The 25,864-nt window shown below is 39.2% G+C and overlaps 1 protein-coding gene across 15 annotated transcripts in view; it reads left to right on the plus strand.

The window, feature by feature from the left end:
* The window catches only part of NRXN3 (neurexin 3), an 868,815-nt gene that overhangs the window by 332,498 nt on the left and 510,453 nt on the right, over positions 1-25,864 (plus strand). For all 15 annotated transcript variants that reach the window (XM_077180570.1, XM_077180572.1, XM_077180566.1 and 12 more), the window contains 4 exons: positions 454-835; positions 2,213-2,403; positions 2,903-3,076; positions 18,960-19,079. In XM_077180570.1, the coding sequence (XP_077036685.1) occupies positions 454-835; positions 2,213-2,403; positions 2,903-3,076; positions 18,960-19,079 (867 nt within the window). The remainder of the gene's footprint in view (positions 1-453; positions 836-2,212; positions 2,404-2,902; positions 3,077-18,959; positions 19,080-25,864) is intronic.

Genomic DNA, 25,864 nt, shown 5'->3' on the forward strand with positions numbered 1-25,864 from the left:
TTTATGACTGTTCTCACTTCTCTCACTGCTCTATTTATATTAATCTATGTTTAACAAGTGTTTTCAGGAGATGCACTTGGAAAAGTTGTTTTGGAAGTGTTCGAGTTGTTTGGCAGATGGTCTGCTGCATCAAATAGATCACCATCAGCTTTAAGGGAGATGCCTGGTCCTCTTCACAGACAATAAAGTCTGTGAAGCACAGGGAAAAGGACAGGGCTTGCTGCCCATGGCCCTCTAGGGGCCTGTCTTTTCTGCCAGATTTTGGCAACTGCTAGACTCACACATCTCCACCAAGCCTCTTCACCAAGATTCTGTGCATCCTTTCTTATGCAAGCTACTGAACAGTGATTGGATAGGATTTAGTTCTGCTGTCAGTCTGGAAACTGGAGTTTGGTGGGCTCTATATAACTTATTACTGATCCCCCGTATTTCTCCTTGTTTCTGTCCTTCAAGGCACAATGGTTGGTGATCACACCCGCTTGGAGTTCCACAACATCGAGACAGGGATCATGACAGAGAAGCGCTACATCTCCGTCATCCCCTCCAGCTTCATTGGGCACCTGCAGAGCCTCATGTTCAATGGGATGCTCTACATCGACCTGTGCAAGAATGGCGACATTGACTACTGCGAGCTGAAGGCACGCTTTGGGCTCCGCAACATCATAGCCGACCCTGTCACGTTCAAGACTAAGAGCAGCTACTTGAGCTTGGCCACCTTGCAGGCTTATACATCCATGCACCTCTTCTTTCAGTTCAAGACCACCTCAGCTGATGGTTTCATCCTCTTTAACAGTGGTGATGGCAATGACTTTATCGCAGTTGAACTAGTCAAGGGGTAAGTGGCTTTCTGTTGTTTTCTACCAGCTTTATTTATAGGTAAATTACTTATAGGTGTAAGCATTTAAAGCTGAGATGAAGAGAAGTTCAGCTGATACTCATGTTTTGTCTGTTTGCTGAGCTGTAAGACAAAGTGTTTAAACAAAAACACTGAAGCTTTAGACTCCTGATTTTATCACTGACTTCCTCCTATGGCTGTGGGAGGGACGTTTTTACAGTGTGCAACATTAGTATTTTAAGTCATTGGGACATAGTTAGACTAATATTTTGTCCTTTCAACCTTGCAGATTAGCACAGAGGAGGAGATGTGCTGAGAGCTCTGTATGTCTCTTCTTCCCCACTCCCTCTCCCTTTTCTTTTTCCATTGTAATACCTGTTTTTCTGCTATCTCCAGTGAAGGAAAGAGAAAAAGCACATGGGGGCTGCTGAATTTGTACTTCTGCTGGTGATGCTTGATGAAAAGCAAACTCAGCTTGCTTTTGAGCTGCTGTATTCTTTTCAGAAGACCTATAGCTCATAAAAAAAAATCCTTGTTAGCTGAACAAATTTTGATCTCTGATGATTTAGTCATGGTAGAGATGTTTTCCACAGTTTACTAGTCCTGTTTATTTCAGTTCAATCTGTTTTTGTTTTTGGCTTTGCACATAGTTCTGTAAGTGGGACATTGAGTAATAAAAAAAGCAACAGTCACGATCTCCTGGTGCTCTGTTGAGAGTAGAATTTTGTTGTCTTTTTTTTTTTTTTTTCTTTTCTGAGTAGAATACTTCTCTTCCATCCTCAGGTGGATTTCTGTGTTTGAACTATATAAATAATTCAGGGTAACACTCCCATGACTTCAGTCTTTGTTAGGGTCTCTATTTTTGCCAAAAGCTTTGGTAATTGTTTTTCAGCTGTTTGAATAAGTCTAGGATCTCATGAGAATTTTAGTACAATTTTTCAAGTGAGTTTCCTAATTAACTTCTTATGGGAGTTATTCAAAACTCAGAATTAACCTAGGGAATATGTGCCCCAAATAGTCATATCTAGTGTTACTCCCCAGTACATTTATCAATATTACCAATTTAAAAAAAAATTATATGCACAGACAGTGTTTTTGTGGATCTGAGAGAAATTTGTGAAAAAGAGGAATGTTTTATGGTTAGAATCTGATTACATGAAATGTTGTCATCTCAAAATACTAATCTTTACACTTTGGTGGAAAGGAAACAACTATATTCTTTCAAAGCAGTGGCTAATATTTTGGATTATTAGAACTTTCTAACCCTGAGATATTTCCCTTCATGACTTCTTAAAGTTAATTTACCAGCTCTGGCTAGAATACAGTAATGCTGAAGTTCTTCCAGAATATTAACCAGTTCTTGCTATATTTACACAGGTATATACACTACGTGTTTGACCTTGGAAATGGACCTAACGTTATCAAAGGCAACAGTGATCGTCCTCTGAATGACAACCAGTGGCACAATGTTGTCATTACCAGAGATAACAGTAACACACACAGCTTAAAAGTGGACACCAAGGTGGTCACTCAGGTTATCAACGGTGCCAAAAATCTGGATCTTAAAGGTAAACTCCACTAGATTGACAGATTCCCCCTTTTGTTCTTGCAGGGCTGAACTAGTGAACAGGAGAAAGCTTGGAGTAGCCATGCATTGCAAAGCAGTGAATCTGGACTTTGCACATTTTGGCTTTCAAGTTCATTTATATCTTTTGTTTGACAACTTCTTGTAGCCAAATAATTTGTCATATTTTGCTTTTTCAGAAATTGTAATTTTTCAGTTTTTCCTAGTTAGGTAGCAATGAGAACTGGGGTTATTTAGGGGAATTTGTGATGGGTTCTTTATTTGATTTTGTTTTTATTTTGATTGGTTGTTCAGTTTTTGGGTTTGTTTTGGTTTTTTTGTAGTAAAGGAATCAGAAATTATTTCTTGCACAATATTTTGCTTTGGTTTTAACTTTTTCTGAACGTGTGATCACTTTGCTTTATTCACGTTTGGTGGCAAGAAAAGTGACTCTAGAAGGTGTGTAACCTCCTCCTCCTTGTGTTTACCCCTCTCTGCTCAAGGTGATCTCTACATTGCTGGCCTGGCTCAAGGCATGTATAGCAACCTCCCAAAGCTTGTGGCCTCTCGTGATGGATTTCAGGGCTGCCTGGCATCTGTAGACCTGAATGGGCGTCTGCCTGACCTTATCAACGATGCTCTGCACCGCAGTGGGCAGATTGAGCGTGGGTGTGAAGGTATGACTGATTTCAGAGAGGTTCCCTTCTCTAGCACTCACTTCACACTTCATTGCTGCACTCTGTGCACTACTTGTTTACCTTACTGTCCATTTCATTAGTTTGCTTCCATGGCAATATTGTTTATTACACTTTTGTCTACCAAATGCGGCTTATGGATTGCCAGTTCCTGTGAGTGGCTCAGCAGCTCTTTGCCTCCATGCTCTATCCCCTGTGAGTTGGTTCCTGTAGTAGTTGGAAGGGATGGTACTAGGGAATGGACTACTACTTACTAGTAGTTTTTTCAGAGTGGTTTATTAGCATTGCAGTAGCCTTAAAATACTTTGGAAGATGTTCTGAGCATTCAGTTAAGTTGTGCTTCAGAGCAGCCTTTCTTGGGATCCACAGAAGGAAGTATTTGGAAGAACAAATAGAGACAGGGGAAATGGAAGGTAGAAGGAGCTGAATGGTAAGGATTGGACTGAAAGAGGAGTTAATTTTTGATGAGGTGGACCTCCAGGGAAAGCACTGGAGGCATTGCCTCTTCTGCCTGGGAAACATTTCTCTTCAGTTGTCTCTCTTTTCCAGCCAGTTTAGAACTCAGTGGGATGAGTTACTTTTTGCAGCATGTAAACCATAGTGATTTCTTGAAGCCTCTTTAAATAATTTGCTGTTCCTGTAAGCTCCCATTAGTTAAAAGAATATTGACTTCAGCATCACTGACTCAGTATAATGCTTATGGCTTCAATTCCCAAAGCACTTGGGATACTTACCACCCAGAAGTCCAAGGTTTTGCTGTCTGGATTAAATGATAATCACCATTATGTCTAGAATCACTCAGTACCACCAGTCTGCTGTGTTGGCTACCACTCACTACAGGAAGATAGCTTTTTCTGTGGAGTTTGTATGTTCATTTGCTAAAACAAGATATATGTCCCAAGCTGATCCTTCAAAAATTTCACAACATGAAAAGACTCCTTAATCATCTTTCCCTACTGTGTCAAGATTACAAGTTACATCATGACGAAGCCCTCCTGCTTGTCAAGACTGTTCTGTCTTAAGATTGAATGTATCATCTGAGAGAGAACTTGGAGTACCAAATTTACCATCCAATCAGGTCTGATCCCTTGTTTGTGTCTCAGTATTCTGGCTGGCTGGGAGCTCTTGTGCCCCAGCCCTCCTTCCATGCTCCCACAATAATATGCTGGTTTGTGAGAATTTTGTGTCCTCTCACAGGAGCTCACTCCATGTTAACTCCCACCTCACAGCATTGGTGGGCAGTTGTAGGCTGTGGAGGGATAGAATGTAAGAAAATAAAGATAGTGCAGAAGGTAGTCTCACACCTGAGGAGTTGCAGCTGCACTAATCACCAAAGATTAGGAACAGGCCCGCCCTTAATAGGCCACAACTGTGTCCAAGAAGAAGATGAGTGCTACAAAAGAGTGGGTTAGCTGGGCAAGGAGAGTGGTAGAGTTTGTTGGCTGTGCTGTGAAGATGAAGGAGTCAGTGCTGTGAGGAGCTGCCCATGAGCAATTACTGAGAAGGTATGGAGCTTTTGCAATAAGATGACAACAGTAGGCTGTTTTTAGTCTGTCTTTCTTTTTCTTAATAGTGTCTGTTAATCCCTTTGTTCCTTGTGGAAATGAGCACAGCACAGTAGGAGAACTTGTGTCTTTGTCTGTTCGGGGCAAAGCCAACAAAAGAGGTACCCCTTTTCTGTATAGTTGTTTATCAGGTTCAAGGGAAAAAAATGCATTTGAGGTTTATGAAAAAGTCTATTCTATTCTTATTAGATGCACTGGAAGCTTTTTAGTATTAGTAATTTTTTTGATAACTCTTTTGTTTAAAATTATTGCAACCCATTGGCTCTTTAGCTGGCATGTGATCTCTACTAGCCCTCCTCCTCCAGAGAACCACCCAGTCAGACCATCCTGTTGTTCTGTGTTTGGCTCAGGAGCCATGAGGCTTGCCCTGAAGAGTGTCCCATTAGAGCTGTGGTGTTTCCTTCTCCTGTACCTAGTGTAGTTCTTTGATGTAATGTTGTATTGCTGAGGTTATGTAACGTCAGTGCTGCTCCCAAAACACATCAAGTGGCACTTTGTCTGTGTGCCAGCATGTACCAGCACAGCTGTTGTCTGAATATGGAGATTGCTTTGGTTTCCTGAAAACAAGTTCCCCTTCTCTTCTAAAGTCCTTCAAACAGGATTCAGAATTGGAAAGAGACCTAAAAAATTGGGTGATAAGGTCAGTGACGGTCATCATTCTGCCTTTGGAAGAGCTTGATCTTGGAAAGCTGTGCCCTTGCTACCTTCCCAAATGGTCCCTGTTCAGTACCAAGGAAACTGCTGTAGAGGAAAGTGTTCTTTTTTGCCAGCATATTCAGGATTAGTAAAAACCTGAGAATTTGGTTACTGTAAAGCTGTTACATTTTTTGTTGGTTATTTTTTTCCTTAATTTTTGAATCATAACAATCCTCAAAGCTTCATCTCAGATTTGTCTTGCTGCCTGCTGGTGCCTATTCTTACAGTTGCCAGTGAAAGTCACACTTATCTCCCATTCTCTAAGGAAAGAAAAACTCTAAGGTTGTTCAGTCCTTATTTATGTCTCTGTAGTTTGTTTCCATCTGAAGTAACTTTGGGTGCAGTCTTAATGTTTTTAAGGGCAGAAGTCCCAAGTAGTCCTCGCTGCCTCATTATATTTAAATACATTTTTAATAGACAATTGCAGGCTTTTTGTCTGAGTAGTCATGCTGTGTGTTGATTTACTGGACATCTCTGTATTTCGTCATGAAGGGCAGAGGGACCACATATATGATGGGAACATGCATGCTTGAAGAAATGTTGTTCCATTCCCACAATGAATTTTGTCTTTCAAAGGTCATGTGAGAGAGATTGCTGCTAATGCTTGTCTTTTGTTGAAGCCTTGCTTTCAGAGGCAGAGATTACCATGTGGCAGCTATTTTCTTAGAAACTGTCAGTTTCATCTCAGGACAAAATCAAGGAATGCATAGAAGGCAGCCTTGAGAGCAGCAGAATATGAGATGTAGGTCAGCAGAGAGCACTGTCCTGGCTAAGATGCACCAGTACTGCTGCAAAGGGGTTGCATTGTTGCATCCTGTTTGGGTTTTTATCTCTGTTCACACATTTCAGTACCCTGTTTCATACCACCAATTAAGATTCACAAGTTTTGATAGGAAAATAATATTCCTTATTGTCTTATCTTGCCTCCTTTCATTCAGTTTGAGCAAGCCATTGAACATCCTTGACCACGTTGTTCCTCTCGTGTGCTTAAGCATGATTCAGCCTCCCTGTGCACCAAAGCACACACTTACCACAGAATTATCTGTGTTTCAGTGATGAGTAAGGCTTCTACTTGAACAGGAAGCACTTTGAAGAATTTCTATTTGTAGGACATATTTTTCTTTGGAACCTACCAAAACATTCTTAGTCATATATACAAGTCACTCTTGAGATGCAGGCATCCTTGAGACTGAAATTGGCTGATGTTTAACAGTGTATAGTAGTGCTAAAAAAAGTCACTTCAGGACTTGAAGCAATAATTATTTTACCTCTGATATCCTACTGGTTCTATCGCTATAATTTCTTTAAATTATACATGGTGGGATTTGTTTAGGCTAGCACAACTAAATAACCTCTTCATAGTTTTTGTTAGGTGACATATCAGCTCCCTTTTGCACCATGCAGCTTCCATGTGTGCTGTAGAAGCTTATGGTTTCAGCTTTTGAAGTCTACTATTCAATCACCTGTGTGTTTGACAAGATGACAGCTGCCACACTGACGTGTTTTGTGTTTCAATGTATCCTGTAGTACGATTGCTCTGGGCAAAGGATTTTGAGGGGGATTATCTGGAAGAAGAGAACCCAAGAGTGTGAAATGTCAAATGAGTTTATGAAGTTAAAGTTTCATATCACACACTTTTTTTTTTTTTTTACCATGGTGGTTTAGTTTATTTTCATTGGTCTTTTGCAATTGCTACATTCCTCATTTTTCAGGCAGCTCTTCACGGATCTTGAAAGTCTGATTAGATCTGTAGTGGCAGCTTGTGTTTCCCTGGAAGGGATGTTGCAAAGCCAGAAACCTCCTTGCTGCCTGGGCTATGTTCAGGTGTGCTGCACACAGCTCTGAGGAGAAAAAATCTTGGTGAGAATGACATGATAGCAATATACTTGTTCATTTTTCAGTTTCTTGATCTCTTGTGCTCACTGCAGCTTTCACCATTATCTCTGACTTAACAAGAGGGCCCTTCCCCTTACCACCACCTCAAAAAGGCATTGGTGAGATGGCCTGAGAAAAACTACCAAAAGTAGGGAAGTGGTTAAGACTTAAATGGTCCTTGTGTCAGTGTTGCATCAGGGTATTAAACACACTGAGGAGACAAAATGGATTTTCAGAAAGGTTTTCAAATGGGATGGCCTTTTCCAGTGGAAGCTTGAAGGCAAGTCTGCCACCTACTTTTGGCCTTGCTTTCCCCACCCATAAAATTCATCTTCCAGGTGTTCTTGTATTTGTGATAAAAGTATGAAATTCATCTATGTCTTGTAAACCACTTTTAAAATGTGGATGGAGGCTCTTGGACACGAGCAAAGCATTAGGAACTGAAAAAAGTCTTCTATCAGGACACAGTTGTCTCCAGTCTGTATCTCAACAGCCTATGAAGGGCGGTTGGAAACTTTTTACTCCTGAGTTTGAGCAGTACAGACTATTCTACATCAAACACACACAGTTTGAGAGAGAAGATGTCTGCACTATGGTATATAGATGAAGAGTTGGTAGATGGAAGAAGTTGTTTCAGGTGACCTAATTTCCCTTCTTTAAAGTAAACAATTTAAACTTCACCTCAGCTTTCTCTTAATTTTTGACTTTTAAAATGAGGTCTTATTGCTGAACTCCTCATTTCTGGTCTTATGACTAGATAAATGGATCAATTTATTCCATCCACAAAAATCTAGACTGAGTGATTCGGTGGTTTTTTTTTTCTCACTGGTCCTTGAAAAAGTTAATCAGATGTCCAATCTTTTGTGTAGTTTGAAGAGGATGCCCTCAATATTGATGAGTACTTTCTGCCTTTGAGGCATTTTTTCATCTCTTTATTAATTTTCCACATGTTCTCACATGTTTTCCTTTCTTTTAATTGGATATCCTTATATTGCTTCCTATGGGCACTAGAGCTATCTGAAATTCAGCTGCATGTTCTAAATATTTTTATCCCATCGTGTGCCCAGCCAAAAAACCCTAAGAGCAGTGTCTAAAGAACATTTTATTTCTTCTGTAAGGAAGTTTTTTATGTGCTTTAGAGATATTGTTTCTACCTCACCTGTTCCAACAGCTTCTCACAAAGGAGACTGATTATTATTAAACTGGCTGACACTATTCCAGATGTTTTGGGACTTTTTTTTTGGTCCTAATTTAATCTTCTTTCCAGATCCCACAGTAAAATCATAATCTTTTGCTACTTTCCATTAAATAGTATAGTTAACCTTTGGAATTCACTGGTGCATGAAAAGCATGAATGACACATACAGGCTGGATAATCAGAAACACATTTTGCATACTAAGCAGTATGTGGAAAACAGCAAATCTAATCTCATGCTTAAAATCTCACAGCAGGATAATGTCAAAAAGAATTTCACCCTTCATCTGCTCAGTAGAGAAAATTCAAATCTGGTCATACTTCACTTTCTCTCTGGAATCAAAGGTTATCCATTGAAGAGTAGAGCATTAATTTGCTCCATGATGGTTTGACATCATTCCTTTTCCTTGCTTTTATATTCTATTCTCATAATGCTGCTGGATTTATGGAACAAATATGAGCTTTTCTCTCAGCTACAAAGAAAATAAGGCACAGGGAAGTAGGAAAAGTACTTGTTTGTTATAGAGAAATTACTTTGTTAGAATAAGTGTTGAAAATGATGCATGGAGAAGTGCATCCTTTTCTTTTCTATGGCTTCCCCCTTCCTTTTGAATTTTGTTTAAGGAAAATGGAATTTTATAGCTTTATGTAGTAAAGCAATTTCAAAAGCGGAGAGAAAATTCTGACTATCTCAAAAGGGAGGATAATTGCTATCTTGAGTCATTCATAGGCTGTGAAACAGCAAAGATTTAAAATGTTAAAATTCTTAGGAAGCACAGAAAATGGCATCTGCACATGTCAGTTCTAATTTATTGGGTTGTAAATGTAAAAGAAGACAATGGGGAAAGGAGAAATACTAATCTTTCTTCAGTATCAGCTGTGATATTAGAACTTTTTAAGAACAGGTTAAAGATGGTAAGTATGCACTTCTTAAATAAACATCTTTTGAGCAATGAAGTTGATGATTTGGTGTTTCGTTGTTCCTATTGTGCTGTGTAATAGAAATATGTAACCTTCAGAGGCAGGGGATTCAGGAGCTGCTGCCTGTGCTCCCATCTTTGTCCTCTACTTTTTCCCTTCTGAAAGAGAAAACTTAGAATCGAGATATAACACACCAAAAATCTATGTGGCTTCCTTGTAACTGACTCCATTAAAAAAAAACCACAGCAAACCAACCAAACAAAAGAAACAAAAATTAATCAAAAAGCCCAAACAAAAAAAAAAGAAACGCTGTGCCTACATGGAAGAGCATCAGTGCAAGTATTGTTTTCCCTTTGATGCTCTTCAGTCTTCACAAAGTGTATTTGGATCTTTAGACAGTCAGACTTAGTATACCTATGATTGTTTTTTCCATGTGAACTATGATTTGACCACAGATAACAAGATCATTCTAACCTAGGTGAAATAATGAACTGGTACTCTTTTTTTTTTGCTCTGATGACTGATTAAGACTATATGGGTCTAAAGCCTGAGCTGTCTGCTTGCCTGTTGATGTAAAGTTTTTTTTAAGAATGTGTTGAAATCTATGAGCAGGTGACAGCTTGTGAGGGGGCAAGGTGCTACTGTCACTTATATCCAGTGTTGAGTTCACTTCTTTGGCTAAACAGAAATTTTTGTCATATAGAATTATCAGTCCTCTATGGTTTTCTGGCAATAAATCCACTTTGGACAAAAAGCCAAATAAACTAAATGCATGCTTGATGGAGGTACTGAAAGTCAAATAGATTTTTTTTACTTAAATGGATTCTATGTATTTCTCAAACAAGACAAAATCTCTCTACAATTATTGTAAATGCTGAGAGATGGGTTAAAGAATGTGATGTTTTTTCTTCTCTTGGTATCATCTCTACATTTTGTGATTTTTGTGTGTGCATGAATGAAATGCATTTCTTCTCTTTCTATTTGGTTTTGTTATCTGTTGGTTGCATTAATGTAGTCACTGTCCCTCTGTTGCTTATGTTGTCATTTCTGTGTGTTTTGATTATGCATGTTGGCTGTGATAGTTATACCAGTTGCTTTTATTTATTTAAAGTTATGTTACCCTGGTTTATCTGCTTTTATACTAACCTGTTGTTTATTGTCTTTGCTTTTTTTTTTCTTTTTTTTTTTGGCTAACAAAGTTGAGTTGACCAAAGCTGACCTGCAAGGTAGTGAAGGTTGTTCTTCTCCATTACTTGTTTCAATGAAAGATGCTTTTATGTAACATTTAGTGCCTTTTACTAGGTGCAGTCTCACCTTCAGGACAGGAACAGAATGGCAAACCCCAGCATCTCGGGAGGGGGATTCTGGGTTGAAGAAGAATATGGCAAACAATGGAGCTGCTTCTGTTGACCTGGGGGATTTGACTGTATCAATCTCTGAATAGCCATAAAAGCACCAGCTGATTTCCTGGAAAGCCTAAGGATCAGGCAAATACCTGCTGTGCATCAAGATGTAGAAGGCCCTCAGAGCTTTAAAAAACAGAAAGTTGAATTAGTTTCTTTAGTACTGATCTTAAGGAGGGAGTTCAGGAGGTAAATAGCTGTTTGGTCTTTTTTGTTCTGTTTTTTTTTTGTTTGTTTTTTTTTTAATGTAGATTTTGAAAAACACAGAAATAACTTTCTGGAATTTCAATTTCGAAATAAAACAAAACCAAAAATCTCTAAACTATAAGCTCCCTCAATATTTAAAATGGCTTTTTATAAGCCATAGTCAGGGTAGGAAAGATTGCATTTTGGAGGGTCAGCACAGTAGCAGAACCAGAGAGGAGCACATGGGAGCAGCTATTAACACCGAGGAGGATGAGGAGGTCCCTTGTCCCTGTCTCAGCCATCAGTGCTGCCAACATTGTGCTGGTTCTGTGCCACAAAGCTCCTTTCCCAGCGGCTGTTGCCACACCTGATGTCACAGACTTCCCCTCAAAGAGATTTTCTGGCAGGTCTGCAGGCCCTGGTGGTACAGAGTGCCTGTCCAAGAAACTGGGGCTGAGTCTCTCCCCTGCAGGTGTGTCCTTGTCAAGGAGCTGTGCCACCAGGTCAAGGAGTTATTTGAGCAAGGCACTAGGTTGAGTAGCATTGATGAGAATAAGAAGGAAACCAGGTATTCTCAGAGACCCTGTAGACTTTTTTCCTGGGACATAAGTAAGGAAATGTGCCTATTAGAGATTAATAGGTCTGATACTAGTATAAACAGGAAGATGTTTTCCATGGCATTGACACTGAATCCTTTTAAATATGATAATGAAAATGTACTTCCCAATTCATCTCTAAAGACTGCAATATAGAGTACAAATTAATTTATTCTGGAATGCCATGAAAGTTAAAAAATTGCTCCTCCTTTTTAATGGGAAAGGAGATAATGGTTTCAGGTATAAAGGGAAGTCAGAGGAATTGAACAATGTGTCTCTCTTTAGCAGTCCTCAAGCCACAGATAGCATCTGTTATGGGATCATCTTAGTCACCCTGAAATTTTATGTCTAAGCCCCTTAATGTCTAAGGTTCTGTTGTGAGACAAAACATAGAATGTTCCTGTTTCACTCTCTGAGATAGAGACTTCCTGAGATTTTACATATCTCTGGAATTAAGGTTTTGTAGCTTTAATCACATGATTCATTAACTCCTTTGCTATTCACTGTGTTTAGTGTGAAGACATGGTGATATTGCTGACATCATCTAATGTAATACATGCTATTTTCAAATTAAAATATTCTTGTTCTGTATTCCAGGTGTAGGCAGGTAGCCATTACCTTTCCTTCAGGGTATCATCTGTGTTTTTTAAGTAGAGTTTGGTGTTCTGTGGCTCAGTAGAAAAGGATAAAAATAAATTTGGATGAATAAGGATGTTTTAACAGTTTATCGCTGTAGCAGTTGCTGACAAGAGCATATTAAGAGATACCCTCTTACCCAGCAGGTAATGATACTGACAGTCTGAGATAATTTTAGCAATTGAATCCATATGAGACATTGAATCTGAAATATTTGACAGCCTTGAGGTAGACAGAAGTTCATGTGATGTGTTTTGCCTTACCTGTGTGGAGCATCTGACTGCAACTATGTTTTGTTGGCATCTCTGACCTGTTCCCAACTGTAACATTTGAAGTACTCTGTCTTACAGAGGTGAGTGATCTAGAGAGGTGCTGCCCCTAGGGGATTTCTGAAGTTTATGTAAATAAAAGGGGTAAAAGATGAGATTTGAAAAAATAGGAAATATATGTGGACTGAGACTGATGTGATTAAAAAAAACATCCTGGAAGTACACTGGAGTTTAAATAACTTTAGGATTAATATGTTTTCTGTTATCCACTGAAATTGTGGCAATGATTTTTAGGACTTATATTAGACATTAGCAAATATTGTGTCTCTCTTGCCACAGCCCCTGCTGTTCTCTGTAGTTCAGTTATGTGTCCATCAGAATTCAAAATTCATGCTCAGGAATTCCTGAGCTTGATTTTTGATGTTTATTGAAGTGGATGGATCATGCACAGGAAGTTCTGGAAGAAAGAGATCTATTGTTTTGATTTTTCCAGAGTCCTCAGAACCAAAGGCATATCACACCTGTGAAGATTATTCCATGTCATCCTCAATTTTTTTACAGAGGTCTTAACCCTGTAGGAGCATTTGCCCTTCAGATAGAGACATCTGATTACATTGAAGGTTAAGGGAAAGCATTTGGCTTGGGTGCATAAAGTGGATTATTGGCTTTCCAGGAAACCAACCTTTGCTAAATAGGTTTGGCTATTTCAGGATAGGCCATGATGCCTTGTACTTAAGGGCTGGGACTTGAGGATCCTCATGGGTCCCTTCCAAATCAGACTATTCTGTGACTCTTTTATATTGCTGTGATTTGCAGTGAGGAAGGATGTTTTGCCAATGTACTCTGTTTTTTTCTTGTTCATGTACTGCCCTTTCAATTTTCCTTTATGCTTTTAGTTTCTGTGTCTGAATGTCCAAATGCTGTTTACTTCCTCTGCTTCATTTGTATCTTCCTGTCCCTTGTTGCATTCTGTGTGCAGGCATACTCCCTTTTATGCAGTTGATTCCTTGTTCTCTTGTTGGGATTTTTATTCTTTTGGCCTTTTTTGGTTTTTTCCTCACCAGCGTGTGTATAAGCACATTGCTCATGACCTTTTAGGTTAACTAGAAATGGCAAGTGGAAGAATGGCAAGGGAGAAGGGTGACAGGTATATGCCAGCTTTCTTTGAGGAGAAGGAAATTCCAGCACTTTGCAGATCCATTTCTGTGATTTGCCATTGCTTCTAGATTCCCTTCTTCTGTAACCTTGAGATAGATGTGCTTTCTGTGGGAGAAAGCACATTTGTGCATGTTTGTTATTTTAACTAGTCCTGGTTCCTGAAGTTTTCAGACCAGCCACTTATTTGGAACAAAAGGACTCAGCAGCATGACTTATATCAGGTGGATGAAGCATTCAGGCTCTGTTGAGGCACTGAAAAAAAAGGCTACATTTCTCAGAGGACAGAAGAATGCTGGCTTTTGAGTTATTTCTGACAATGAGTAACTTTAAATATGGAACCTGACAGATGCCTAACCTTATTTAGGTGATGAAAGGGATGATGAGTTCTTAACAAAGTATGAAACTGAGAGCTTGAAGAGCTGGCCTTGCAATCGTTGAAAATCTGTTTGGTTTGTGGTTCTGGTTTGCTATATTAGTCTGTGATATTCCTGCTTTGTGCTATCTGTGACTCAAAATACAGGATCTAGCTTTCTGAATCATGCACTGAGCCCTGAGTGTAATTTAGTTTCTTGGATTTGTGCAAAGTAAATGCTGACATATCACCAATATGTATTTGGCAGTAACAGTATATGTGGTATTGTCCGTCCCAGAAACTGGTTCCCTGAGATTCACCCTTAATTTGCTCACTTTTTAAACAGGAGAAATCTTGTTTTCCAAATTATTCTAATACTGGAAAACTATTGGGCATAACTTTGTTTCCTCCTTAACCTGCAAGGAGGAGTGAGTCCTGGAACAGGTTTATTTTCTACCTGGTACATATGGTTTCCAAGACCTGATGCCTTTCTGAGCAGAACTGCTACTGCAGAGTGAATTGAAAAAGGCTGACGCTCTCTGGTTATGAAAGAGGAATGCTGACAGAAGTAGAGTGTAGATTTATCAAAGGTGTAAATTGATTGTAATGTCTGACTTTACAGTAGAGATATTTCAGTGCTGCATGACATTTGTAATTTAGGAACTATAGGACTAAAAAAGCACCTTATTCTGCAAAGGCTGTAAAGATGCCTTGTGTATGTTACTTTCCTATTGCTTCGTAACATTTCTGAAGATACAAGGAGAAGAGATAAGAGCATTTAGGGAGGTGAAGAATGAAAATGGAACCATAATGTTATTGAGCTTCCCCTGTTGCTGATCTTCATCTTATTGAGACAATAACATTAAAACAAATGGTTGATTCCCTTCAAAAAGAGTGAATTTTTGATGTGTGGAGGAAGGTATTATGTGCAATGGTTTATTATTAATATTTATCTTAATATTTATTGCTAGTTGTGATCAAAGCATGAAGCAGTTGTGTTATAATCCTGCAGCTGCTGTATAAACTGATTCCACATGTGACTTGAAAGAACAGTAAACATAATGCTGTGTTTTATTTCTCAAGTTTTCCTGCAAAGAGCTTTCAAAAGATAAAGAAGGAATGACTTTTTTTGCCAGTGAAACATAGAAGTTTTAGCAACATGAAGCAGTAGAATTTTTTTTTTTAATTTCAGGGCAGAGAAACATACCATACAACTGATATTGTAGGAAAAAGGGCAGAAAAACCAATTTGTCTAAGTAGAATACACATACAAGATCAGGCTATTATACTCTTCAAAGGTGATTTTCTTCAAATACTTATTAGAAAAATTAGTAAACAAACAATATATCTGGATAGGTAGCTGAAGAAAAGTGTAGTACTGGTCTCCTTCCCAGGGAGGGAGACCCAACAAATATCAGATTCTGCAAGTCCTTGGATACTGAGCTGTTCTAGTAAAAATTAGAGATCCAGAGATAAAGATAAAGAGGACATTGTTGAAGAATCCTGGTTTGCTATTTCACGTTCCAAAGGAGATGCCTCTGTTGGTAGGCTTAGCCTGGACAGCAAGAGACACAGCAAGTCATGCTTCTGCTGGTGGCATTGCTTTTCTGGGGACTTTTCCACTTCTACTTGGTATCTACTGCCCACTTACTCCTCTTTCCACTGTGCGTGTGGCACGAAGAAGGCAATGCACCAAGCTCAGCTACAGACAGACAGTAAAATCAGTGGTATCTAAGATTATTATGTGAAGACTAATTCTGAAACTTTGCTTTTAAATACTTTGTCTGCTCGTAGTGTTGCCAGAGGAATGAGATTAAAAATAGACCTAAGTCCTGATGGCACTGGTAATTTAGAAACAATTCTACTGCTTTATATATAAGTTGTTTGTCATCTTCTTTCCTTGTTCGTTAGCACTAAAGGGCATGTGCGTGGTAGCACAATCTTCATGTTTTATAATCCTTCCTGTGCTTCTGTCACTTTGCTCCCTAATCCAAAATTCTAATTCCCTGTGACATCCCTATTAGTTGGTCTGAAGAAAATTCTGTTGCCAGAGAGGATTATGACATCAGGCGATGACTGTTAGCAGCAGGAGTAGATGAACTCTCCGAGACAACGATCCTTTTATGATTCAAATGGCCCATAGTACTAAGAAGTGAGGCCAAGTACCCAGCATCTGTCATGACTGACTCTAAAGATGGCAGATCAGGCTTCAAGCTTCCTTGTAGTATTGTCAGGCTTTCAAAATTCCTCATCATTGTGGTTTTTTTCCTTTTTCCTTTCCCCTGCCCCCCTCTGGCTGCTGGAAGTGCTGTTCCCATCTTCACAGTTGATTTCTGTTAAATACAATTCGGGCACCATAATACAGGCCATGAGCTCTCTGGGCTCTGTCATATGAAGACTTCAAGCCAAGGTACTGGGCCTCATGCAGTCTTATTCCGTGAACAGAGTCCTTTCTCTTACAGCATCTAGACAAAGGATATGCCCATTGTCAAGTCCAGTTAGTGATTAAAGCGTTCTAAGAAAAATGTAGGAAAAGTGGAGAATCATTGTTGAAAATGGTGTTCTGCACTGCTTCTCTGTAATGGTCTTTATAGTTGAGGCTGTAGCAAGTTTGCATAGAGTCACAGCTATTTTCTGGTTTAATTTTTAAAATATAGGCATAGATAGCTTGCTTGTTTATACTTCTAGGAGTATTGGCATTCATGATTGAGGTTAGAGGTTAGATAGTGGGGTAGTGATGTGCAGGGGAGATATCTGTTCCTCATTCCTTATCCTCAGATAATTCAGACATTTTAGGCAAAATGACACCTAATATTCTATTTCAGATTGTTAAATTTTATCCCTTCTTTTTCTTGGCCAGAGTAAGTCTGCAGCAAGTATCAGTCCACAAACTGATGCACAGGTATATATGTTTATATCCATGATTTTTGCAAGAGTAAAGGCAGGAGGGAGGCCTGTACATATATGTGCCTGCCCGCCCACACTGGAAAGTCTGTCAGCTCTGTTCTAATCTAGAAGTGATCTGTTAATTTCACACTGTGCCACTGAGACCACTGGGATTCGTATGGCTGCAAATGAGAGTCAGGTGGGTGGGAAGAAGAGGTGGAGGGGAGGAGAAAAGTGTTGAAAAATGCTGCTCAACTTTCTTTCAGCATGGCAACAAGGGGTTTTTGTGCTGTGGCTGCTGCTGTCACTTCTTTTCAATAGGTGAACTTTCCTTTAGGGATTTTGTTGTCGTCCTCTATTAAGAGCACTTATGCTTCTACCTAGAGGTTTTGGGATTTGTTTGTTTGGTTGGTTTTTTTAACAGTGTAATAAATTCTGGAAGAAGCCCAGGTTTTTGTTAACATTCAGTCAAACTCTACTTACCAAGTCACATGTTCATTCTCATTGCAGGAGAGATGTAAAGAAATGCAGATAGCTGAAAAACTACTGAAATTCATCCTTTCTGTTCTTTCAGTGAGGAAAGGTGGTCTGGTGGGGAGAGCAGAAACTCTGCAGCAAAGCTTTAAGGGTCCATTCCTGGCTTGGTCTTATTGGGAACATTGTGACCTGACATGGGACTTCCAGTTAGATGTGGGTTCTACAAGGGCTTGTAAATACAGAAGTGCCCTGGTGTGCACTCTCAGTATCAAAGATGCTGAATAATGGTGGGATTTAGTGAAATCACTATGGATGGTGTCTGATGGAGGTTGAAGGGTTTCATTTTATGTTAAAATACTTAAAAATGCTGTCTCTGCTTTGGTCTGTCATATCTAATCTATAAAATAGGATGGTAGTGTTGATGTGATAAAGAAATAAGGAAAAGACTGAGTTTGTGGTGTTGCTGTTGCTAGCAAAGACTGAGGAAAGGTGCTGGGATGGGTTAAACAGTTATTTCTTTGTCTTTATGGTATTCTCCTAGACCAAAAGTGGCCAATGAACTGATCTCAGGCAGCCTATCCAGCTGATCCTGTATTATCTACTTTATTTATTTCATTTCTTCTTTTCCAACACATACAGGATATAGCATAGTAGGTATGTCAAATGTATATGCACATTTTATTTAAAATCCTGCACAGCAGGAGTGACGTACCTTTGTCTAGAATGCTGAATGTAAAATACCCAGGAGGCAACCTGTGAACTCATATTCTTGTGATCTATGACTTGAAGCTTCATGCCTGCTCTCAGATGATTCAGAATCCAGCTACCTCCTTGTAGATTACAGTAGTTGTGTTTCAGAATCTCTCTGATCTCAAGATTAGTTTTTTGCCTTTTTCTTGGAGTTTGTCTTTGCAAGGCTTACCTGAGTAGGATAGGAACTGTTAGCTGCAAATCACAGAACAATGAAAGGCTGTTCTGTTAGTGGCGGCTGCTTCCTTCTCTGCTTCCACCAAAAGCATGGAAAGCAGTCCAAAAAGAGAAGTGTTGTGGATAAATGTCATGCCCTTCTGAGGACTTTATTAGCACGTTTCCAGAGGAACCTATATAATACGTCAGAGTGTTTGGTTTTTGTTTGGCTGACTTCTATTAATCTATGAAGCCAAGTTGTAGCCAGCTGTGGCTTCATAACTTCAGTTTGAATCTACATTATCCAGTGTTCTTTGGCCATGATGGGGCATTGTTCAGGGACCTATTAATTAGCTTTCATTTCTATAAGGGGATCAAACTTCTAGGGAAGCACAACAACCTGACCATGCTTGTTGGCCTGGCATCACCCCTGTTTTACTGTAAAATTCTTTGAGCAAGTTGGGAACGTATGAGTTGGGCCTGCCTAAGAGGGAATATGTTGCTGTTCCCTCTGCCTTGCTCTGTGTTCTAGTTTGGTGTTTTGTTGTGAGGTGTATACTGTCTTTGTGCTCTTTTTACCTGAGTTTCTTGCACGTCCAGCAGTGGAACAGTGTTTGGTAGTGCTTTCTCTCTTCTGCATGAGGATCCTGATGGTCATGGTAGTGATTAATTGAAGATATTGTGGGCCTGACCCAGTGATTCTCTCAGCTTTATTTCACTCTTTTCTTGTCATCCTTTCTCCAGGACCGAGCACTACCTGCCAGGAAGATTCCTGTGCGAATCAGGGCATCTGTAATCAGCAATGGGAAGGCTTCACCTGTGACTGTTCCATGACTTCATATTCTGGGAGCCAGTGCAATGATCGTAAGTAGACTTTTCAGTGCATTAGTGACCTGTGAGTTCTGATACATGAGACTACAGAAAACACATGATTCATTGCTCTTTGAATTGCAATACAACTTTCCCTGTGTCAAATCCAAACTTTTTTTTCCTGGAAATTTCTTTAAAGCCTACAGCAGGTTATCTTTTTTTCTCCTTAAAATGAAAATATGCAATTCAACATGTATGGGTTTTGTTTGGCTGTTTTCTGGTTTTTGGTTTCTTCCCCCTCTTCTTTTTGAATGCTAACTTCACCAGTCCAATGTTGGTAATTGATGTTAATGGAATTCCTGGTTTAGAGAAACCAGGAATGACTTTGCAGATATTGTATGTAATATTTTTGTAGGTAAAAGTTGTCTAGGTTCTGTGTACTGAATTATGCTTTGAGATTTTCATTCAAACCTTGGTGAAAAAGGCATGGAATGCATGTAAAATGAGTAGTGTTCTAGATAGTAGTGTTCTAGTCTTTTACTGAAATACTAGCTTAATGCTGAAATGCTGAGTAATAAAAAAAAAAATGCTGAGTTTCTAAGAATGTTCACTTAAAACCAGGAATCAGTTAAATACACAGAAGAACCATTGTGCTTCTTGGTATTAATTTGCTTGATCTCAAAACATGGAATGTTCTTGGCCAAGTACTACTAGGATCTCTGATAAAATAATTCAACAAACCCCTTAAGTCTGCCTTTAGGGGGCAGATAATCAGCTTTTTGACATTCCCTCTGCTCATCATGTTTTGGCCTTTGCTCCTGCCTGGAGGGAACAGATCACTTCAGCCTTACTGTCTGCCTGCTTCTCTTATTTGAGGTGACTGCCCCCTTCTCCCTTGCTTGCTCCAAGGCAGGGAACAAAGGAATACATCATGAGTGCTGTAGTACGTGTAACAGTAGGCTTCAGTAATTTGGTTCACTGACTGTATAAATTTTAAACACAGAAAAAACTGCTTTTCATTGAGGTATTTGTGGTAGACTTAATTAGTGGTACCAGCAAGGTCCATGCAATATTGGTACCACAGCACTGTCATATCTGCAACTCTTCCCCTAAAAGTCTGAGACATGACTGAATTGATGGCACATATGACAGGCTGTGTAGCACATGGTGACAATCCGTCTCTGCTGAAGGCCAAAATGCCTGCTTTTCTGAGTCATTCATAATATGGAGTGTTGTCTGTGTTGGTCTCCCATTTCTTCCAGCATATCTCTCTCAAACAGATATTGGAAAGGCCTATCAGGATTCATACTTTGACAAGGGCTGTATAAACAAGATACTACTGACACAGATTCATAGACTGTAATGCTATGTCTGGTTTTGGATTGCTTTGGAGTTCAGAATGTTTCCTTTGGGTCCAGAAGAAACATTTCATATTGGAGTCACAAGATGTGGTGCCAATTTTCTGCCTTTTTTTTTTTGGTTTGCTTTTATCAATTGGACACCCACTTCCCCACTCTCAAACTACTCGTTCAGTCAATCAGTTTAGACTTGCTAAGGGTGGCACACAAATGTGTGAAAGAAACACTACTTTGAATTCTGTTGGGTTGCATTTAAATACATATCCAGAAAATCTCTTAGGTTATTGATACTGTGGGGTTTGTTTCTAATGTGTTTGGCTTCACAACTCCAGAACATTGCTGTGCCCTTGTTAAGCTGTTGTTAATGGCTTAGAGCAGGCCCAGAAGCATCAGGAAGAATCAGGTTCTGTGTCTGTAATTGGGGATTTCTTGCTGATTTTTAGAGCTGGCAGCTGGAAATGATGCAGAGAAAGGAGCTTGAAATGAGTGGGGGAGGTGTGGGCAGTGTAGGAGCCAGCCTCCAGTTATCAGGCCTGGCTGGTAATTTACAAATGCAGGCAGAAGGATGTGGGTTTCAAAGTGATCTGAAAAGGTAAGTTGTGTGGAGTCCTTCTGGAACATGACAAGACTTCATCCTGGACCTTCAAAAAGTGCGTATGACATTTTTTTGTGGGTTTTATTTGATTGTTTGATTTTGTCTTTGCCGTATATTGTAACAATGGAAATAGACTTCTGTTCCTGACTTCCTGATACAGTAAGGGTACATTGTGGGTGTGTAGTTGAGAAGGCTAAAGTCTTGTTCCTTCCTACCTTTTAGATGTGGTTGCTAATCCAAGTACAGACATCTATCAATTGAAGCAAATACTCTAGACTGGATTTTAGTGCAAGTAATGGCAGGGGGAGATACCTTCTGTGTAACCTGAGGCTTTGTATTTAGAAATGCATCAGGCTCTTAGGTAGAATGTTTTTTTGGCCACAGCAGTCCATTCTATTAATTTAGTAAATGGCTATTTCTACCTTATGAGCAATTGGTCAAAATGGTCTCCCACTGGTGTTAATATGGAGTATTGAAGTAAATGGAACAGGTCAAGTTTTACCCAATGAAAATGATAGCAAAAGGCTGACTTATGTACGTATTTTGCCTTTTTATTTATGTTAATCAAGTCAATTGTCCACACTGGAAATTTTCATTTTTGTGTGTTTGATGAACAATATATCTGTGCCTCTGATAAATGGAAAGTTTAGTGTTCTCTTCAATTATTCTTGTTAATCCCCTAGATTATCCCTAATTAATTATTGGTAGGTGTGATTTATGTTTGGGTTTTTGATTATTTGCTAGAGCAGACTTTGCAAAGATATTCAGTCTTACCAATGCTGAGTAAAGCTTGGTGCACCAATATGTTTTTCCTTTTTAATTTTTGTCCCAGGACTAGGCCATTAAGCTTCCTAATTCAGGGGCAAATGGCTTGGAACTGCTGTTTCTGAAGGATGAAGAGGAAGCACCTTTAATTCCCCTTCACCCTGCAGAGGTGACAGAGATGCATTTTGTGAACCTATAGACATGTTTATCCATTCACCAGTATTGCTTAACAAGACTAGAATTTAAATTCCTAATGGAAAGGATGATATAGCCTTTTAGCTGTTTGTAGCTCTGTTTTAGATGTTCTTTACTTTGCAGTAATCAAGATGCTTCAGAATAAGGAATTAATGGGAGCTATGGGGGCATAAATTCAGTTTTAATGTGCTTCATTCTGACTAGTACAACTGTACTGATGTTTAAAAAAACCAAACACAGGAATAACCCACAGGCACCCCCTCTGCTCAAGTTACTTGAGAAGGTCCATTGTACAAATATGAATTTAAAGCTTTGCCCTTCACACTGGCCAGTACTAGCATCTGAAATGAAAGGTAGAAATAGAAGCAATAATGCTATTCAGGATATACTTCTATTTTCCATGTAATTTAAAATAGATTCTCAAATTTTTGAAGTTATTCCATAGTCTTCAATCTTTATAGATGTTTTAATCATTTCAGCATCACATTCAGTGTGGGCTTTCAACCTTTTTTAAGAATCTACATACTACTCTAAGATGTAGGAAGTCAGTGTTAGTGTACTGCAGTTAATATTAGAACTATAATGCCTGCTTGGCATGCCAAGCTTTTGCTTAAACTGTTCAAATGTAAAACTTCAAGCATGTAAGGTAGCAGAAGTAAAGTTAACCCACGATGTTATTGAAGTGTCTTGCATCTGGGGTGAACTCCATCCTGCTAATGTTAACCATGGTATGTGATGAAAACACAACCTACCTGAGAAGTGACCTGTATTTAAACTGTTGTCTATGAAGAGTTTTACAGATTCTTTGATTAATTCACATTCTTGTGTATCTGATGAAACAATAGCATTTTCTGCACAAGAGAGAATTCCAGTGCTGCCTCTTATTCCATCTAGCAAATGCAAATGGTATATCCATGTCAAACTAGATCATAGAAAATGCTGCTTTTTACTTAGTGCTTCGTGCACATGAGTAACACTGAGGGTCAAGCTTTCCAAGAGCAATTGCCAGGGTGACACAAGTATGTATTAGTGGAGGTGTTTGCCTGTGAAAAATCAATGATTTGCAGCAATGACTTGTGCAAGCAGAGTATAAATCACCTTTTCAAACAGGTTTTATGTTGTTGAAACAGTTAAATCCATCTGCTGACAAATAATTGTCTTTTTAGACGGGTTATTTATTAATTTATTTATAAAATTTGGGTTGTAATAGCCTGGTTTAAAACACCTGGTTTAAAAACAACTTTTCCATTTGATTGGTAAAGAGAAAAGGCAGCCCATGATTTTTGTTCTCTTCTGTTGGTATCTTTGTATGCCTCCAGTCTCCATGCTTTTCAAGGATCCTGTTGATTAGTAACCTGCCAATGAAGTTGCTTGGCTGAGTGATGCTTGTTTTTGTCTAGGAGAGAAGTAGTATACAAGTCTGTTGGTTTTTGTTTTTTTTTTTTTTGTGCAATGTTATATTTTTTTCCACAATCCCTTTGCATGTGATGCATAACCTATATGCTTTTACTGTCCTTATATGAATCACATTTAGACTAGGAAAGGATTAGAGGGAAAGAGAGTTATGGTGACTTTGTTCCATTGTTCATTAATTTAGCACCATCTCAGGAAGAGCTTTTGATAACTTCAGTTGTGTAATCATAGTGAGTGAGGCTTACTAGCCAAAATAGTTTTTTTACTTGACATAAAAGGAAGGATATTAAAAATAGCAAAACATATCTAAGACCAATGCTTTAGAGTAAAGCACTGAGTATTTTTGATTGATTAAGGAAGATTGAAGCTGGCCTTCGCCCCACATGTGTGAAATACAAGGTTGTCAGAGCAGGCCCATCCCTCTTTATTAATGCCCTTCTTTTTTGCACCCTACAAAGTAATTGAATGAGTATGAAAGTGTATTGATGCTTCTGGAGCATAGTCTGTAAGCTAGGTTGCAGTGGCTGAACTGTTTTCCCTCACACCTGCTTAAATAGCATTGCAGAATAGTCATTAGAAGAGACTACTAGCAGAGCAAATGGCTAAATAAGCAACCCTTCCTTTATGATGATGGCTTTACTCTGATGTGCTCATGAGCCATTTGCACCCCAATCTTACTTTGTGGGTCACTGAGCAGTTACAGCTCGTGCTCTCCATTGCAGGATTCAGAGCCCCAGTTGGGAGATGAGCCCTATTCCCTCTGTCTCAGTATTTTGTGTTTTTCACTATCTGAGCCAGTTTTTGTCCAGAATTCATGACCTCCTTTAATGTCAATGCCAAAAACTCAGCTTGATTTACTTACAGAAACACTCTTCATTGTTCATGTTTAATTTGTTTCTAATATGCCCAGCTTACTCACTTACTGAGTCAGAGAGCAAGAGGTTGCTGGTGTGTAGAAAATAAATCTGCATAGACTTCATTAGTCATGCATGGCTAAACCAGTCAGCTGTTTAAATATCAGCATGCTTGGGGATTTGCCTTTGATACTACAGAGACATCCATCCTACATGAAGCAAGAGTCACCTCTGATGTATCTTGAGTGAATCATACTTCATTACAACAGGTCAGACACTCTGCCTACTTCTTAGATCTCTCCTCATGCTTTGTTCTTGCTTACTTAGTGGTCATTCCTTTATTATAACTAGTGTTTTCTGGCTGGTGGCTCATTTTCAGTTCCTAACTTAAGCCTTTGGTGTCTTCTGACAGTGAATGACCATATCCTCTGAGAATGGGAATAAAAAAGAAGGAAAATGCAACGCTGTATTTTAGTACATGATGTAAATTGTACTGATGTGATTTGAGTTGTGAACCCTGCTTTCATCCTTCTTAGCACTGTTTACTTTAATTTGCCCTGCAGGTCCAAGAAAGGTAACATCTGTAGGGCAAGGAACTGGTGCTACTTCTTATTAAAGTACCATGCACTTTTCTGATGCTTAGTAATAGCCCACTACATAATGGCCTTAGCTCTTCAGTGATTTAAGAATGCTCATTCTTTTCAGTGTACTGAAAGGCATTTTCCCTCCCTTGAGTAACAGCTGCTAAACATCAGATCAGATTGCAGATCAAGAACTTGTTTGCCCCCTGTTCCCTTTGGGAGTCATCTGGATTGGGCAGTGCTGTCAACATTAGAGGGAGAAATTTGTCTGTCCCTGTTTTGGGGGGAGAAAGAGGGAATTTGAGTGACAGGTGCTTTTTGAAATTGCTTCTTCTGCACCTTTCAGCTCCTCAAGGTGCCCTGACATGAAAGTGTTTCCCTTTTTTAATAGTGAAAGCTAGCCAGCTTTATCCTTTTGTGATCCCCCAAATGCAGCTAGGTCTCTAGTGAGTAATTTAATTACGATTGCTTCAACAGCTTGGCAGAAGGAGCATTTAGAATGAGAGCTGTAATCAGTCATTGATATCTGTGCACACCTGGCTGCTGTCAGCACATAAGCTATGGTCCAGCCATGCTACAGACTTCAATAGCATGGAAGGAGAGAGACTTTTTGCAGGTGGGAGTGATTACAGCCTCTGTTATCAGCCTTTGAACAGTTCAAGCAGTTAATTCCCTTCCTGGTGCTGTTCAGCAGCAATGCCATTTTCATAAGCATGTCACAGAAGGCTCTTGCCATAATTTTGTTCCTTGTGATCTCTGCTCCCTTTGACAGTATGTTTCTTTAACTTGATGCTCTTTGGTAGTCATGACAATAATTTTCACTTTTCATCTTAAAAGTAGCTGAGCAAGTGCTACTGTGTCCTATGTATTTTGCCCCATGAGAAATTTGGCCTCAGAAGCTGTTCCTTCAGTAATGGCACACCCAGGGTGTAATCACTGATATGACAGTGATGTAAGTTGGCAGCAGAAACTGAAATGTTGTACAGCAGGATAAGAGTCTCTGTTCTGTCACCCCAAGCTCCATTTGTTGATGATGATCTGTAAGCACATCTTTTGACTGAATGTAAGATAACAAATT

The sequence above is a fragment of the Agelaius phoeniceus genome, chromosome 6 (genome assembly GCF_051311805.1).
Source record: "Agelaius phoeniceus isolate bAgePho1 chromosome 6, bAgePho1.hap1, whole genome shotgun sequence".
Lineage (NCBI taxonomy): Eukaryota > Metazoa > Chordata > Aves > Passeriformes > Icteridae > Agelaius > Agelaius phoeniceus.